The sequence below is a fragment of the Desmodus rotundus genome, chromosome 3 (assembly GCF_022682495.2).
Source record: "Desmodus rotundus isolate HL8 chromosome 3, HLdesRot8A.1, whole genome shotgun sequence".
NCBI classification, from domain to species: Eukaryota; Metazoa; Chordata; class Mammalia; order Chiroptera; family Phyllostomidae; genus Desmodus; species Desmodus rotundus.
The window spans coordinates 61,496,965-61,515,099 of record NC_071389.1 but is presented as its reverse complement, the minus strand read 5'-3'; the positions used below and the strand labels follow the sequence as shown (position 1 = coordinate 61,515,099).

At 38.8% G+C, this 18,135-nt stretch overlaps 1 protein-coding gene across 2 annotated transcripts in view; it reads left to right on the top strand.

The window, feature by feature from the left end:
- MCOLN3 (mucolipin TRP cation channel 3) overlaps window positions 1-18,135 on the top strand; it is a 34,891-nt gene that overhangs the window by 2,472 nt on the left and 14,284 nt on the right. Inside the window, exons 2-8 of one of the 2 annotated variants that reach the window (XM_053921685.1) lie at window positions 190-419; window positions 2,868-3,035; window positions 8,323-8,476; window positions 9,663-9,747; window positions 9,825-9,921; window positions 17,014-17,154; window positions 17,893-17,992. In XM_053921685.1, the coding sequence (XP_053777660.1) occupies window positions 190-419; window positions 2,868-3,035; window positions 8,323-8,476; window positions 9,663-9,747; window positions 9,825-9,921; window positions 17,014-17,154; window positions 17,893-17,992 (975 nt within the window). The remainder of the gene's footprint in view (window positions 1-189; window positions 420-2,867; window positions 3,036-8,322; window positions 8,477-9,662; window positions 9,748-9,824; window positions 9,922-17,013; window positions 17,155-17,892; window positions 17,993-18,135) is intronic. The other variant, XM_053921686.1, reaches the window with a different exon arrangement.

Genomic DNA, 18,135 nt, shown 5'->3' with positions numbered 1-18,135 from the left:
AGAAAGAAAAAGTAACATGCTAATTGAGTCTCTAAGCATCCAGAGTGCAGTTGAAAACAGTGGTGCTTATTTGAAACCAGATCTCTAGTTCAGACTCCTTCAATTGTCCGCAACAGCAAAGAATATAGACTCGTGTCTTTACTTACAGAATGGAAACAGCTTCCTTTGTTTGTTTGGTTTTTCCTCTAGATATGGCGAATCCCGAGGTGGTTATAAGTAGCTGCAGCTTTCACCAGGAGGAAAATTGCTGCACTTTTAACCAGAATACATCTCCCTCCGAGGAGCTTCTATTAGAAGACCAGATGAGGCGAAAACTCAAATTTTTTTTCATGAATCCTTGTGAGAAATTCTGGGCTCGAGGTAGAAAACCGTGGAAGCTTGCCATACAAATTATAAAACTTGCAATGGTGACTGTCCAGGTGAGCATCAGCAGCTGAATCAGGACTTCAGAGGCAGGGGCACTCTCCCTAATGTATCACCATGAAAACGGATGCTCAACTCTAAGTATACATTTGACAAGTTGGAAAAGCCTATATTTTGTGATTCTTTATTCATACTGGTTGTGATTTACTCTTGTGCAGATATGTTTTTCTGTTGGTGAGAGTAATTATCTCTCATTAAAAGCAAATGCTTGAACATGAATATTTTCTATTTAAATGAGCACTGTGTTTCAGGCTAAACATCGTCTTGTTCAATTTTTGAAATAAATCATAGATACGGGTATTCCCGTTTCACAGATGAGAACACGGAGGCTCCGTGAGGTAAAATAGCCTATCATAGTCAGGAAACTAGAAGAGCAGAACTGAAATTCAAACTTCGATTTATTCCTTCTGAGACTTAGGATCTTAATTACTCCTCAGTCTTTTAGGGAGCTCATCTTCCTGTGTGTCCTAGAGTGGTCAAGAAGAAAATTGGCCAATAGTTTAAAATGTTAAGCCTGTTACTAATAAACATGCGAAAGGTGTTTAGGTAAATTAGGTAAGTTTTTGAAACGAACTGAGGGTTTCTTAATTGAGGTGTTTCCTTAATTTATATCTGCGCAATCAAGCAGATATTACATAAAGACAATTTTGTAACTAATCAAACAAGGGTGACTTGGTGACAGATTTCCTCTTTTCAGGGAAAAAGAAGGTGAACTTTCTGTTAAGTTGGAGACTTTGTGTTTTGGGAGCAAAAGAAAGATGGGTAAAATGATAGGCATCCTAGTTCTTCCCATTTCCTGGCTCAGCCCATCAATCATAGCAGTTCTGTCTCAGCCATTGGTCCGCCTGTCTGCCTGTAGGCCCGCAAGGGCAGGGACTGGTGACTTTTCATTGTATCCTCAGTATCTAGCTCAGGACTGGCACATGGAAGGTCCTCCTGTATTTGAATGAATTGGTAAAAATGTGTTTGTGAGTTCTCTGGAGGCTTTTTGGTTGTCAGTTTCAACAGATGTGAAATTCCTGGAATATCAAACTATCACGTTACTAGGAGTTGCATAGGACTTTTAGCTTAAAGAGGCTCTTCGGAAATGGGAGTTGAGTTAGCTGTAGGGAGGCAACTGTGTAGCGTGTAGGGCATACATGTACAAGGCGAGAAGAAAGGGGAAAAGATTTGTCTGCTCTATGTTTTTCCTGGTCAGGCCCTGGAGTACTTTGTGAAGCTTGGGTTTAGTCTGTTGGATGGGTTCAAGTTTTTATCTATACACTTTTTGGTACTATGATTTAGAAAAATTATTTAACTTCTCTGAGTCTTTCTGTACTCGTTTCGTAAAGTAGGACATGAAGAACTACCCTGTGGGATTAGAATGAGGAAAGTTCCTGGAATAGAGTGTGGCACATAGGTGCTCAGTGTTCTTCCCTTTTCCCGTGTAAAACACACCCTGCCTCACTATGGGATCGAAGTCACAGTTATGTTATGTTTGTTCTCAGCTACGTGCACGTGAGTGTGTGCTTGCGTGTGTCTGCATGACATAGGGAATAGAGAAAGATTGCGGTGGTTTGGGAGGGAAAAGGAGGTGAAAGAGAGACGGAGTAAAGTACAGTACGGTTTTGGATCTGACTGACGGAGTTTATGTTACTATGATAGCAGCGCAGTTAAACAAACTTTTTGTGTGTGAACAGCTGGTTTCATGAGAAAGTCTGGGTCAGTCCTGCATGAATATTAAGGATATGTTATATTAATAAAGTTTACAGATGATTTCAAAGGATGTTTTTTATTCTGGGTCTTATAGTCACAGTTTTGGCAATTAGAACTAGGAATATAGCTTGATTGTAGGACTTAGATTTATTTAAGATATTTCTTACATTATATTAGATACCTTCTTGATATCTTTCAGAATTCATTTTTAAACCCCCTACTTGCTGTTCAAGTCCCTGACCCACCTGTCTCCATTTCTTCCACGAATATTTTTTCCTCACCATTCCTCTAGTTGAATTATGTCCTCCCAAAGCGCTAAGTTCTCTGCTACCTTCTTAGCTCCTCAAATGTCCTCTGCCCTAGTTCTGCACATACGGCAGGGTTTCTGTCATTCGTTTTTCAGTAAAGCTTCCTATTTTGTAGCCAAAGTGGCTTTGCTCCTCTGAACACTTGAAGAGCTAAAGGACTTTTCCGAAGTCCTGAAGCTTTAGATGGCCGGGGCAATGCCATAAGTAAGATCATACGTGAACATAAGTGTTGAAAAGATGCAAAGCCATTTTCTTTTGCTTTAGATCTAGAAACCAACCTCATCTTTAAGGATAAATTAATTCACAGCTACCAAAGATTAATTTCTATTGAACATATTCAGGATAAATGAGACACTGTACCTTGAATAGAGAAATTGATTATATGGAGACCTTTATTTTGTTGCTTTTTCCCTCTCTTACGTTTCCTTTTCTTCTCTTAAGCTGGTCTTTTTTGGGCTAAGTAACCAGATGGTGGTGGCTTTCAAGGAGGATAACACTGTAGCATTCAAACACCTCTTCCTGAAAGAGTACGTGGACCAAGCAGATGGCACATACGCAGTATACACGCAGCGCGATGTGTACACTCAGATCCTCTTCGCGGTGAACCAGGTAACTCAAGCATTGGGTTTTTGAAATCCACGGATACTGTAATGGAATTTACTTGATTTTCCTCTTTCAGAGGTGCCTGTGAATTCTTTACTTGGGAGAAAGACCAGACTGGAAAATAGTGAGCAATGTGTGTAATAGAAACTGACATTCAAATGGAGAAGGGTAACATTTCTGTGACGACATGTATAAGTGACATGCATACAATCATTTTTAAATTGTTTTTAAAAATATTTCCAACAAACTTTACTAAACTGGAAATTGAGAAGAGTTTTTGGTTAACACAGGGACAGAAACTTTAGAGACTTAATTAAAAGAATCAGAACTATGGCTTGCCCTGAGAGCCTCAAAGATGTGACATTATTAACCATGACCCTGGCTGTAAGTAGTCATTAAGTCCTCAGAGTTTACAGTTTTAGGGACTCTTAAACACTTAATGAGAATATTCACTTTGCAGACTATACATAGCAACCACGACTTGGAAGGTTCATTTAAAAAATAAGTAAGGCTTTTATGCCATGCAGGACAATGGTCTTATTGTGATATTGATTAACTGCCAAAAAGTATGCTTGTTCATACAGATGAGTCAAATTCCTATTCTGAGCTTCTAATCAGTTTGCTTTTGCTATAAACAGTAGTTTCTCAAGATCCTAAATCTCTTATTTTGTAGGTATGTTTGCAAGTGTTCTTGAAGTCAGTATTCCAACATGGGTTACTTGCAGACCACATTTCAAAATTATCACAATGTTTCTTCAAACAGTTGTTACAATGCAGTCGCGTTATCTAAGACAGTCTGCACAGGGAGACAGTAAATTGCTCAGGCGGGATATCTACTTATGGCCCCACAGCTTTCCATTAGCGTTCTGATCGCAAACATTGGCCCCAAATCCATAGGAATAGCAATGAGCTGCGTAAGTTGTTAAACAGAACTATGTCATTCAATTTGTAAGGAAAAAATAGTATATTGCTGGAGATAGTATTGAGATTTTTTTTTTTAAGTTTATTAAGCTTCTCTAAAGCTGCTTTAAACCAAGTTGGTAGTTGTTTTTTGGAGGGAGGGGATGGAGGCATGAAGTAAACAGTTCATTAAATTCCTCCTAAAACTTTTTTACCTTTATTAGGAGACTTAAAATTAATTTAAAAAATATAGTACTATTTGGCATTCATGCCATTCTATTTATCCGATTTCCATATTCTTTGTAGAAATGGATGCAGATTCCTTACTCTAGTCTATGAGAAGATAATATTAATTAGGGCGGTTTACCTCGAGCAAATGATTGCCCACCATCTTCCAAGCAACTATGGGCATTTTTTGCCTAAGATAAAAATATCTTGATCATAATTTCATGAATAACGAGGGTTTTTGTGGTTAATGAGGTTAGTTATTCTACATGGTTCCGGAGAACTGAAAAGGGACAGCATGGACTGATTGATATTAAAGAGGGACCTTTGTTTGCTGTAAGGAAACATCTTGATGGTTGAGGTGATCACCCCCGAGGGGAACTGACTGATAGGACGGTGGCTTCTCCCTCTCTTCCTGCTGCCTTCTCTTTCTGCCAGCATTATTGTTTTTCCGGAGAACTCTGCTTTCTCATGATGTGCCTGGAGTAGATTACTACAACTCAGGATCTTTTACCTTCTTTTTCATTTAATGGACTTTTTACCTCTTACACCCTCCCTGCTCCCTGCCCCTTATAAAACTACCAATTTGGCTCAGAATGGCTTTAGAAAGACTTAATACACTATTTCCATGAATAGAAAATAAAAATCGCAAAATGGAATATTTCCAGCATTACCCTCTTTCTCCCTACATGTGGGACATAATGCTGTTTAACAATTTACGCTGTTTACTTCTATTCCCACAGATTCCTGGCTCATTTTCCCAATCCCAATGCTCACAGAAGGCTTGGCGCTGTGATCACACCCACTATCCTAGTGGTTCACTTGCACAGATCAGCTCTAGTAAATGAAGAGCCACTGTGGCATTACAATAATTTTATACCTCACTATTAATTTGACATCTACTCTGTGCCTCCTACTGTTCTAAGTACTGGGGTTAGAGCAGTGGACTTGATAAATTCCTTGCCCTGTGGAATTTACATTTTAATGGAGAAGATGGATGTTAAAACAACTTTAACCAAAATTATTTGATTTCATGTAACAGTGATTGCTAGAAGTGAAATAAAGTAGCACAGGGCACTAATAGTACAGGGTGGTCAGAAAAAGCCTCTCTGAGGACTTGAAGTCTGGGGAAGAATATTTCCGGCTGAAGGAGCAGCAGCAGCGCTGGCCCCGCAGGCCGGGAGAGATTGAATATGTTTAAGGACAATGCAGAGGAGGCAGGTATGGTAGGGCTGGGTGTCTCAGGCTTCACTTGCCCTGGAGAGGAGCTTTGAAGTTTACTCTGAGAGACAGGAAGCCATGGAAGGGCTGTCAGCAGGGGAGAGACTCTAATATACCTTAGCAAAGGCTAATTTTAGCATTTTATGCCTCAGATATTGCTTTTGGTGCATAAATACAGTAGTGAACAACTAGACAAAGTCAAGGAAGTCATATTCTAATAGGAAGAAGTCATATTCTAATAGGCAGTAAGTAAGGATATCTATCCGTTGGTTCTAAGTGTACATATGAGAGAAGCAGGCAGAGTGAGAGTGGAAGTGGGGGAAGGCTTCTCTGATGAGGTGATGTAGCTGAGCAGAGAGGAGATGACAGACTGGAGAGGCAGCCTGTGGCTACCTCAAGGAAGAAACAGCAGGAACAGAGTCTCAAACAGGTTTGTGTTTTGGGTATCATTTTTCTAAGGGTTTTATGTGTGTTAATTCACTTACTCTTTGTAACTGTAGTAAGGAAACATTTGTAACAGTCCTATGAGTTCTTTATGAATGTGGAGTGTGGAGAGAATCCAATTTGGAAGCAGGAAAACCAGGTTAACCAGGTGGGAGATGCTGGCGGAGTAGGCTAGGGCAACAGCAGTGAAGGTAATGAGAAGTGACTGGGTTTGGGATGTAATCTGAAAGTAATGCATGATTTTCTGATGGATTGGAAGTGGAGTATGAGAGAAGAAGACTAAAGGATTATTCCTAATTCGGCCTGAAAACTGATTAAATTATGGAGTTGTTTATTGAGAAGAAAATTATTGTAGAAGGAGCCAGTTTTTCTTGTTTGTCCATTTATGTTTAAGATTCATCCTAGGCACCGTAGGTAGATTACTACCTACCTGCGTATGGAACTGAGCGGAGAGGCCACGGTTGAACATATACATTTGGAAGTCACCAGTATTAGACGGTATATAAAACATGGGGCTGGCTGAGATCACCATGGAGAGAACGTTGTGTGGATAAAGAGGTTGAAGACTTAATGTAAGGTACTCTGAGATGTGGGGACTGGCAAGAGGAAGGTTCAGCTAAGGAGACAGAAGGAGCAGCCTGTGTTCCAGAAGTCAAGTGAAGAAAGTAGCCCATGAAGGGGAATTGGTGAACTCAACTGCCCCAAGTACTTTGGGGAAGTTAATATAGATGAGAACTGAGAATTAAGCATGAAGCACTAAGAACTGAGAACTAAGCACCGTATTTGGTAACATGCTACTCAGACCAGGCCTACTTCAGAATCAGTTCCACAGGCGCATATTATGAGGGAGGACCCCCCAAAACCTGGAATTATCTTCTGGAGGGTGGGTCCCTTGTAGTATAGGCTTCTCCCAGTAAGTGAGCGTTCTAGGAACCCATCTGTATCAATATACCAACTGGTATTGTTGTGAGAGGCTGCATTCTACTTCAGTGAATTTTTTTGAAGACTCTTTCAATGCATTTACCCATTCTGTGCGTGATGGGTGGTTTACGAGTGCACCTGCTCACACCACGCTGAGTGTTTAGCAGTTTTTGACCAAAAATGGCATGATCCCCCATGCCTCACCCTCCTTATTCACCAGTTCTCGCTCCAAGCGACTTTTTTTTGTTTCCCCAATGAAAAAAGTCCTCAAAGGGAAATGTTTTGCTGATGTGGAAGAGGTGAAAGAAAAAATGGCAGAAGCACTAGAAGGCATCAAAATCAACGAGTTCAAAAACTGTTTTGAGCAGTGGAAAAAAAGTCTTGGTAGGTGTATTGCATCAAATGGCGAGTACTTTGAAGGAGACTGAAGTTTAACCATGTAAGAATAGTACACAATTTTTTATATATAAATTCTGTTTTTTTGGGTCCCTCCTTGTATATGTGATTTCCTTCAATGATCATAGCATCTTTTTATTTTTTATTTTAGAGAGAGGGGAAGGGAGGGAGAAAGAGAGGGAGAGAAACATTAGTGTGTGGTTGCCTCTTGCACGCCCCCTAATGGCATGTGCCCTGACTGGGAATCAAACCAGCACTTTTTGGTTTGTGGGACTATGTCCAACCAACTGAGCTGCACTGGACAGGGCTTGCATGCTTCTTTTAGTAGAATTGTTTATCTATGTGTCTATCCCACTGAATTATTAATTTGAAGAGACAGATACCATGTCCTCATCTTTCTATCCCAATTGTGTGCAGTGACATTGTTCAAAATAAGTTTGAAACACTTAGTTTTGGGTTTTTCATCTACAGAAATCCATTAAGTGGTTTAAGTGGAAATTATTCCATTTGTAAAAGTAACATTGTATCTTAGTTAAAGGATTCACTAGAACAGGGGAATATTGCTATGAAAGTGACTAAACTGTGTTCTTGCAAAGATAAATATTAACATATTTTTAATGAAATGTTTTGCTGGTCAGCTTGGAACAATTGTATCCCCCTTCCTATATTGCAGTAGTAAAGCAAAACTCTGACCTTACAGGACATAGGTCTAAGATGTAAAAACCATTTCCTGAACTTAATTCTTTAAAGGAGGAAAGAAGATTATATGGTTTAAACCTTTAATTTTGCAAATAAGGGACCTGAAACTCAGAAAGTTTGTGATTTGCCTAAGGTGACAAAATTGACACTTGAACTCAGAATTCAGAACTCTATTTCTCGAAAGCTCTTAGCTCCTCTGCTGTCTAGTGGCACAGTAGCATGTCACTCACACTGCACATCAGTGTGAAGGTCTCCACCCAGAGTGGGCGTGGGAGCCTGCCAGGGTCCTGGAGGGGAGGGAGGGAACTATGGCTTTGCTTTCACCCTGGCTGGCGTTCTCACTCGGTTTGTTTTTTTCTTTTCTTTCCTTTTCTTTTTTCTTTTCTTTTCCTTCTTTTCTTTCCTTCTCTTTTCCTTCTTTTCTTTATTTCTTCCTTTCTTTCCTCTCTTTCTCTTCCTCTCTCTCTCTTCTTTTTTTGTAACAAAGTACTTGCAGCTGCGCAACATCTCGGTTGGGAATCATGCCTATGAGAACAAGGGCGCAGAGCGGTCTGGTATGGCAATCTGTCAGCACTTCTACAAGCAAGGAAACATCCTTCCTGGGAATGATACCTTTGACATTGATCCCAAAATCGAAACTGGTAATGTTCTTCTATAAGCTAGAACTTCCATTGTTAATTCCTTGATTTATATTTAAAGCCAGTAACTGCATCTCTGAAAACATTGATTTGGTCTGTGAGAACAGATCATTAGAAAAACCATGTAGACATTATTGTGTGTCAGGTATGTTCTAAGCCTTTTAGTGTGTAACTTATGATTCTTAAAAAGAAAAGCTCCAACAAAGTAAGGTTTATTATTCTTCCTGTTTTATAGAAGACTGAAGTATGGCCGAGAGAGTTGAAGCGATTTGCTCAAGAGGGAGGATCTAGGAGGGGGCAGTGACCCGGGCTGCCTGGGCTCTTAACCACGATATTCCACCGCCTCTCATGCTGGAGAAGCTAGTTAAATAGGCAGATATTATCCTTACAAAAACTTTATGCTTGCAAATTCTTGATGTATCTAAACTCCTCCCTCCAATAGCATTTCACTCTCCAGTATTTATGGGGGTAAGTTGGGGTAGGAATAAGAACCAGAACTTAGAAGAGCATATCTTGTTCTTATTAGCAAAGTGTTATTTGTAATTTGTACCTGAAACATTAGCTTAGTTCATTCAAAAAATAGGTATTAGTCTTATTAATCAATGTCACTTCAATAAATGTAATATAGAGAAAACAGAGTATTCCAAAACAAAGTATTCCAACTATAGCCACTGGGACTTTTTTTGGGGGGAGGGGATAGTAAAGGCTTATAGTAGTGACTAATGAGAACCTTCTAAGATGCTATCTTCATTTTTTTAAGTGCTTATTGAAGGAAAATAGTCAACACATAATATTAAAAAAGTAGATTCTTTTTACTTAGAAAAATTTGTCTCCAACACTGCAAGTGCTTCAAACCTATGCTTAGGGTACAGAAAAAAAAAGGAGTGTAGGAAGGACTCAAAGTTTAGGCTTAAAGGACAGGGAGGAAGATCGCATTCTATAGAAGACTAATGAAATGGAGTTCAGACCTTCCTTCACTCCCACCCACTGTAGAAATGCAGCCACATAGGACTTAAAAACAAATGCGTCCCTGTAACCAAGTAGTATAGATGTCTAGCCTTTAAAGTCTTAAGTCAGAAAAATACTAGAATCTGAATATCTAGTGTTAAATATATACAGTATTCTCTTTTCAAGACGCACTTTTATTCACTTTGGCTGCTCTATTATGATTCCTTCCTTTCCACGGCAGAATGTTTCTCTGTGGAGCCAGAGGAGCCTTTTTACACTGGAACACTAGAAGAAAATAGACTGAACTTAACGCTGGACTTTCACAGGTGAGGGACGCAGACAGCAGCGAACTCAGGCTTGTGTTGCATTCTTGCCCAGCACTGAGGTCTCCTTTGTTTTCTAGGCTCCTAACTGTGGAGCTGAAGTTTAAACTGAAGGCCATTAATCTGCAGACTATTCGTCATCACGAGCTTCCTGACTGTTATGACTTTACCCTGACTGTGAGTATGGACTAGGCTGAATTTGGTTCCAGCCTGGAGAAAAATGTTTCCTCTAGTCGTACATTCATCTGCTTGTATTAAGTCATGATTGAATATATAGGATGTTTCCACTTAAACGTGCAAAAGGGAAACATTGGTACAGCTAGCTCTATTTTGTTATAATAACACTTTTACTTGTTAATTATCTGTCTTCTGCACCTCACCCTAAGGGCTACAAGGACAGGGACTTTGCCTAGTTTATTGCCATGTTTTCAGTACCGAAACATGTGTCTGGCACAGGGTAGATGTTTAAATATGAAAGGTTCTGTGTGGTCAGCGTCAGCAGTCTGTGGCTGTGTGCCTAAGGTCATTGTCAAAGGTTCTTGTGGTTTCCTCACCATGATGGAATGTTTGTAACCTTTGGGTTATTGCTCATAGTGCCTTCCTTGTGCCTCTGAGTGCTCTAGTGAGTTTCTCCCCAGTCGGCCCACCCTATCACTTCTGTGTTTTCCACATTCAGTTGTAAATGGAGCTATTAATGCTCTCTGGAGAGCACAAGATGCCTGTCATGTGAGTCTGTCACCTCACGAGGACGAGAGTCATATGCAAGAAAGCATTGCATGCAACTTGCCTTCATATGATACAAATTTCTGTTACTTTGGCAGCCTGTATCAAAGGCTTTGTCCATGGTACGCAACTAATTGTCTGTAAAAAATCAAGTTTTCAGAGATTCGGGTTAAAAAAAACCATTAAGAATATAGTATAATGTAGTAAGTGTTCATAACATTTGATAAGAAAAAGTACTAATACTGTAAGACTTTTGAATTAAGCTATAAATTTTGATCTTAATATTAACCAGGTTATGAATTTTCAATATTACTTGACTTTTAAAAAAATTGACTTATTCACTGTCTTGTCTTCTCTCTCTCTCTCTCTCTCTCTTTTTCTTTTAAATTGGGAAATGGTACTTTTCAGAATTTTTATAAGTCTTCAAGGCTTAGCTCAACTGACGCCTCCTTCATGGACCTTTATGTGATTCTTCAATTAGAAATACATTCTGTGCTTTGAACTCCCAGATTTTTATTTGTTTTTGTATTTTCTATGCTCTTACCACCTTCTCATTTATTTCAGAATTTCCTAGTTGTCTGTCATCAACTCAGCTAGACTGAGAGCTCTCTGAAGGCAGGAACCATTTTATTAATCTTTTTATCCCTCAAAGAATATAGTAGGTGTCTCAGATATTTGTTGAATGAATAAAGGAAACACTTGTGAAATGGAGATCCTTTTTAATTTTTTAATTATATTTTCTTGATTATGACATTTTAGTTGTCCTGATTTTTCCCCCTTTCCCCCTTACACATAGTACCCCCACTCCCTCAGGCAATTGCCCCACCATTGTTCATGCCCATGGGTCATTCATATAAATTCTTTGGCTGTTCCATTTCCTGTACTGTACTTCACATTCCCATGGCTATTCTGTAACTACTTATCTGTACTTCTGTAATCTCCTCACCTCTTCATCCATTCCTCCAAATCCCCCTTCCATCTGGCAACCATCAAAATTCTCTTTGTATCCATGATTCTATCTCTGTTCTTGTTTGCGTAGTTTGTTTTTTAGATTCAATTGTTGATAGATATGTATTTTTGCCACTTTATTGTTCATAGTTTTGATCTTCTCTTTCTTAAATAAGTCCCCTTAACATCTCATGTAATGATAGTTTGGTGATGATGAACTCCTTTAGTTTTTTCTTGTCTGGGAGGCACTTTATCTGCCCTTTGATTCTAAATGATAGCTTTGCTGGTTAGGGCAATCTTAGCTGTAGGTTTCTGCTTTTCATGACTTTGAGTATGTCTTGCCAGTCCTTCTATCATGCAAAGTTTCTCTTGAGAAATCAGCTGATGTTCTTATGGGAACTCCTTTGTAGGTACCTAACTGCCTTTGTCTTGCTGCTTTTAAGATTCTCTTTTTATCTTTAACCTTTGCATTTTATTTATGATGTGTCTTGGAGTGGGCGTCTTTGCATCCATCTTGTTTGGGACTCTCTGTGCTTAATGGACTTGCATGTCTATTTCCTTCACCCAGTTAGGGAAGTTTTCTTTCATTATTTTTTCAAATAGATTTCTAATTTCTTGCTCTATCTCTTCTCCTGGCATCCCTATGATGCAAATGTTGGACCTCTTGCAGTTGTCATAGAGGCTGTTTACATTATCCTCATTTCTTTTGGATTCTCTTTTCTTCTTGTTCTGATTGGTTGTTTTTTGTTTCTTTATGTTCCAAATCATTCATCTGATTCTTGGCTTCATCCACTCTACTGTTGTTTCCCTGTCAATTGTTCTTTATTTCAGTTAGTGTATCCTTTGTTTCTGACTAGATCTTTTTTATGCCGTTGAGGTCCTAAGGTCCTTGAGCATCCTTATAACCAGCGTTTTGAAGTCTGCATCTGACAGATTGCTTATCTCCATGTCGCTTAGCTCTTTTTCTGGAGTTTTGATCTGTTCTTTCACTTGGGCCATGTTTCTTTCTCTCTTTGTTTCGGCAGCCTCCTTGTGTTTGTTTCTATGTATTAGGTAGAGCTGTTTTGACTCCATGTTTTGGTAGTATGGCTTAATGTAGCAGGTGTCCTGTAGAGTCCAGTAGCTCAGCCTCCCCTATCACCCAAGCTGGGTACTCAAGGTGTGTCCTTTATGTGGGCTGAGGGCACCCTCTTCTTATAGTTGAGCCTTGGTTGCTGTTGGCAGATCAATGGGAGGAATTTACCCGGGCCAGTCAACTGCAAGGATTGGCTGTAACCACTTACCGCCAGCCTCCACCATCCATGGAGGATCAGCTGTGCAGGGGCAGGGAGATCCCTTTTAAAATATTTTATTGTTTATGTTATTACAGTTGTCCCACTTTTTTCCTCCTTTGCTCCACCCCCACTTCTATAATCGGTCCCCATACCATTGTTCATGTCCTTGGATCCTTCATATATGTTCTTTGACTAATCCTTTCACTTTCTTTCAATCAGTAATTACCTCTCCCCTCCCCTCATGTGGCTCTCAGTCTGTTTTATGATTCTATTCCTCTGGTTCTATTTTGTTGATTAGTTAATTTTGTTCATTAGATTCCTCTTATAAGTGAGATCATATGGTATTTTTTCACCAACTGGCTTATTTCACTTAGATAATAGTCTCCATTTCCATCTATGCTGTTGCAAAAGGTAGGAGTTCCTTTTTTCTTTCTGATGCATAGTATTCCATTGTGTAAATGTACCAGATTTTTGATCCACTCATCTACTGATGGGCACTTAGACTGTTTCTAAATCTTGGCTGTTGTAAATAGTGCTATGAACATGTGGGCGCATAAATTCTTTTGAATAGGTGTTTTGGGATTCTTAGGGTGTATTCCCGGCAGTGGAATCACTGGGTCAAAAGGCAGTTCCATTTTTAGTTTTTTGAGGAAATTCCATATTGTTTTCCACAGTGGCTGAACCAGTCTGCATGGAAATGGAACCAACAGTGTACTAGGGTACCCTTTTCTCCACATCCTCAACAGCACTTGTTGTTTGTTGATTTATTGACAATAGCCATTTCGGCATGTATGATTTAATATTTTATTGTGGTTTTAATTTGCATCTCTCTGATGGCAAATGACGTTGAGCATGTTTTCATATGTCTGTGGGCCATCTGTATGTCTTCCTTGGAGAAGTGTCTATTGAGGTCCTTTGCCCATTTGTTAATTGCATTATTTGTCTTCCTGGTGTTGCACTGTATGAGTTCTTTATATATTTTTGAGATTAAACCCTTGCCCAATATATTTCTGGCAGATATGTTCTCCCGTACAGCTGGTTCTCTCTTCATTTTGATGATGGTTTCTTTAGCTGTGCAGAAGCTTTTAAATTTGATATAGTCCCATTTGTTTATTTTTTCCTTTATTTCCTTTGCCCTGGGAGATATATCAAATGGGACATATATGGGAGATATATATAGGCAAAAATATTGCTATGTGGGGTAACTGAAATTTTACTGCATATGTTTTCCTCTGGGACTTTCATGGTGTCACACTTTTATCCATTTTGAGTTTATTCTGTTGTATGGTGTAAGTTGGTGGTCTAGTTTTCTTTTTTTTTTTTACATGTACCAGTCCAGTTCTCCCAACACTATTTACTGAAGAGGTTATTTTTACTCCATTGTATGCTTGTGCCTCCTTTACCAAATATTAATTGACCATAGAGACACGGGTTTATTTCTGGGCCCTCTGTTCTGTTCCATCAGTCTATGTGCCTGTTCCTATGCCAATGCCAGACTGTCTTGATTCCAGTGGCCTTATAGTGCAGTTTGATATCAGGTATTGTGATCCCTCCAACTTTGTTCTTTCTCAGGACTGCCGAGGCTATTCGGGGTCTTTTTTGGTTCCATATAAATTTTTGGAATATTTGTTCTAGATCTGTGAAATATACCATTAGTATTTTAATAGGGATTGCATTGGATCTACAGATTGCTTTGGGTAGTATGGACATTGTGATGATGTTAATTGTTTCTATCTGTGAGCACGGTATGTGCTTCCACTTACTTGTATCTTCCTCAATTTCTCTCTTCAGTGTCCTCAAGTGTTATGAGTACAGGTCTTTTACCTGCCTGGGTAAATTTATTCCTAAGTGCTTAATTTTTTTTTTTATTGCTGTAGTAAATGGGATTGTTTTCTTAGTTTCTCTTTCTGATAGTTCATTATTGGTATATAAAAATGCCATCGATTTCTGAATATTGACTTTGGAGATCCTTTTAAATGACTCAGTCTGGTGGTTAAAAGCAACCTGACCTATTAGACACGTGCAGATGTTAGATTTTCACCATTATTGTAGAATCATCCCAGTCTCTGTGTGTGCATTATGGATTTGACAATGCATCTCATAGGACCCTGGTAGAACTTATGGTGGTTTGATAAAAGCCATTGGGGGTACTTCATTGTCATAGGTAAACATGAATGGGGCAGCGTGCAAATGAGGCACAATGCAGGGACTTCGCTGTCAGACAAGCCTGGATTTTAATTCCAGCTCACCAGTTAGTAGCTATGTAACTTTAGGCAAATTACTTAATTGGTTTGAGCTTCAGTTTTCTCATTTGTTAAATGAGATTAATGCTCACAAACTGGACAAAGTTGTTGTCAAGACTGAAGATAACATATATGAAGGACCACCCAAAGATCTAGTATATAGTATATATTTGAATTTATTCAACAGCTATTTATTAAACGTTTTCTGTGTGTGCCCAGTTGGATTTATGATGTAAAAGTAGTACAATAGTATTCACTCAAAGTAGTTTGATAAATTCTTGCATCATGTATTTTGAAGCTCTTTCTTAGGTGTATAAACATCTAGGGTTCTTGTGTTCAATTGAACTGATTCTTTTGTCACTTTGAAATAGCAATCTTTAACACTGGTAATATTCTTTGTTCTACAGTGTACTTTGATGTTAATATAGCTACTTCAGCTTCTTTTAAATTAATGTTGGCATGGTATATCTTCTTTTATTTCATCATTTTAAACCTATATGCGGCTTATATTTAGAGTGGGTTTCTTATTTGACACCATGGTCTTGGTTTTTTATGCAACCTTGCAATCTCTTAATTAGGGTGCTTAGATCAATTAAATTGCATGTGATTATTAATATGGTTTCTCTCTTTCTCTGCTTCCTTTTGGATTATTTTTATGATTCCATTTTATCTCATTTGTTAGCTTTTATTAGCTATAACTCTCTGTTGTATTGTTTTTGGGTATATAGTGCACACATTTAACTTAATACAGCCTACATTCAGATGCTATACCACTACATAACTGGTATAAGAACTTAACAACAATACATTTCCATTTCTTCAAGCATGGCCTTTATGTTGTTGTGATACGATTTACTTTCCAGATTTGTTATAAAAATTATTATTTTTGCTTTAAGCAGTCACTTGCCTTTTAAAACAATTTAAATAATAAGAAAAAAGCGTTTATACTGGCCCATATAGTTAGCATTTCCATGGTGCTTCATTCCTTGGTGTAGCTCCAAGTTTTCATCTGGCATCATTTTCCTCCTGCATGAAGGGCCTCCTTTAACATTTCTTATAGTGAAGACCGCTGGCGATGAATTCTCTCAGCTTTTGTACGTCTGGAAAAGTATTTCTCCTTCATTTTTAAAAGGTAGTTTCAGTGGGTATAGAATTCTAGGTTGGTTTTTTTTTTGCCCTGAACTCTAAAAATGTTGCTCTCCCAGCTCACATTGTTTTTGATGAGAAATCTGCTGTCATCTTAATCTTTGTTCTTCTGTATGGGATGTGTTTACCTCAGTCTGGATGCTTTTAAATTTTTATCTTTGTCTTTGATTTTAACAATTTGATCATTGGTGTACTTTTCCTCCCATTTCTGGTGTTTGGGTTTCATTGAACATCTTGGTTCTGTGGGTTTGTATTTTCATTATATTTGACATTGACTTAGTATAATTTCTTCAAATATACATGTGTTTCTGGGCATTTGAAGTTGTTCCACAGCTCACCAATGCTCTCTTTTTTGCTTCATTTTTCATTCTCTTATTTCTCTGTTTCATTTAGATAGGTCCTATTGCTATGCCTTCAAATTTACTAATTCTTCCCCCTATACTATTTAATCTGTTAATTTCACCCAGTATTTTTCTTATTTGTTTAAAGAATTTACTGAGCTGTGATTGACATTAAACCAAAGTGTATTTACTCAACAGATATTTAGTGTGTACCTAATATTTCCTAAGGCCCCGAGGCTCTTTGGGAAAACATGGTTTTCCCTTGGTAAGGATTTGTAAGTCATTCAAAAAGTATGAGCATTTTCCTTGTGTGAGGTGATGGGCTGGGTCCTCCAGCAGCTGTGGAGGCGGACAGACACTGACAATGGCGTTGGTTGCTTGTCAAGGGAAGAAGTTTACAATCCAATACGCTGAGACAGAGACCAGGCTCCTTAGATTTATCTTTTATCTTTTCTCTGAAGTGATATCTCATTACCCCACATGCAGAAGCTACAGTAAAACTCATTTAAATGACAGACTTTTTAAAGGACTTGAAAGAGAAGGTGCTTTAAAAAGAGACTGATTTTCTTGCCTTGCCTTTCTTCTCCCTGCAAGGGTAAAGTGGAAGGAGCTGGAAGGGGAGCAGCGGAGGGGCTGAGGGAGGAGTTCTGGCATGGTTCACTCTGTGCCTGGTGCCCCGAACAGTTATCCATGAAGACAGACCATGGCAGCTGGTTCTCTGGGACCACATCCTTGGTAACACATATGGTTCTGCCGTGACTAGGAAACCTAGGTCCAGAAGGAAAATCAAAAAAGTTCCACCTGAGATGTCTCAAGAGAAATAATGAGCCTCTGTGTCAGTAAGAATTTCAGCAGCACTAAAAACCTACCCCTAGCTGAGGGACTGCTGGAGAAAAGCACAGTGGTACGAGCTCTTTAAAAAGTTTCTTTTTATTAAAGTATAGTTGGCATATGACATTATATTAGTTTCAGGTGTACAACGTAGTGATTCAACATTTACATACCCTACGAGGTGATCACCACACTGAGTCTAGTAACCATCTGTCACCAAGCAACATTATTACAATGTCAGCTGTATTCCCTCTGCTGTACACTGCCTCTCCGTGGCTTATTTGTTTTATAACTGGAAGCTTTGTACCAGCTCTTGCTCATATCAAGAGGGCATCTAGAGGTACTTAGAATGGGAAGGAGGGGGAAGTTCTCTTATTTTAGAAGTTTTCTAGGGCTGGAATATTGTCCTAGGAACATAGGATTTTATGACTGAAAAGTTTCTGTAGAAGATACAGTTCAAACTTCTCATTTCACTGAGAAATAAAAGTGAACTTCCCAGGGTTGAACAGCGTTAGCGATAGGTCAGGGATGGGACTCTGGGTTTCTTCTTACATTGAAAGAATTGCTTTCTAATTAATGCATGGAGGTATCGTGGCCTCAAAAACTGTAGGTATGTATTGACCCTTTTCCTTTTCTTTGCAGATAACATTTGACAACAAAGCCCATAGTGGAAGAATTAAAATAAGTTTAGATAATGACATTTCCATCAGAGAATGCAAAGACTGGCATGTGTCTGGGTCAGGTAAGTGGTATATTTTACTAGTTTTCAAAATGGTCATTAAATTACTGGTCTCAGGGATATGTGGAGCATCAACTGAAAGATTGTACTGATTCCAGGTCCCTAAATTTCTGCAAGCAGATCAACTTGTTGTAGTTAGCTGGTGT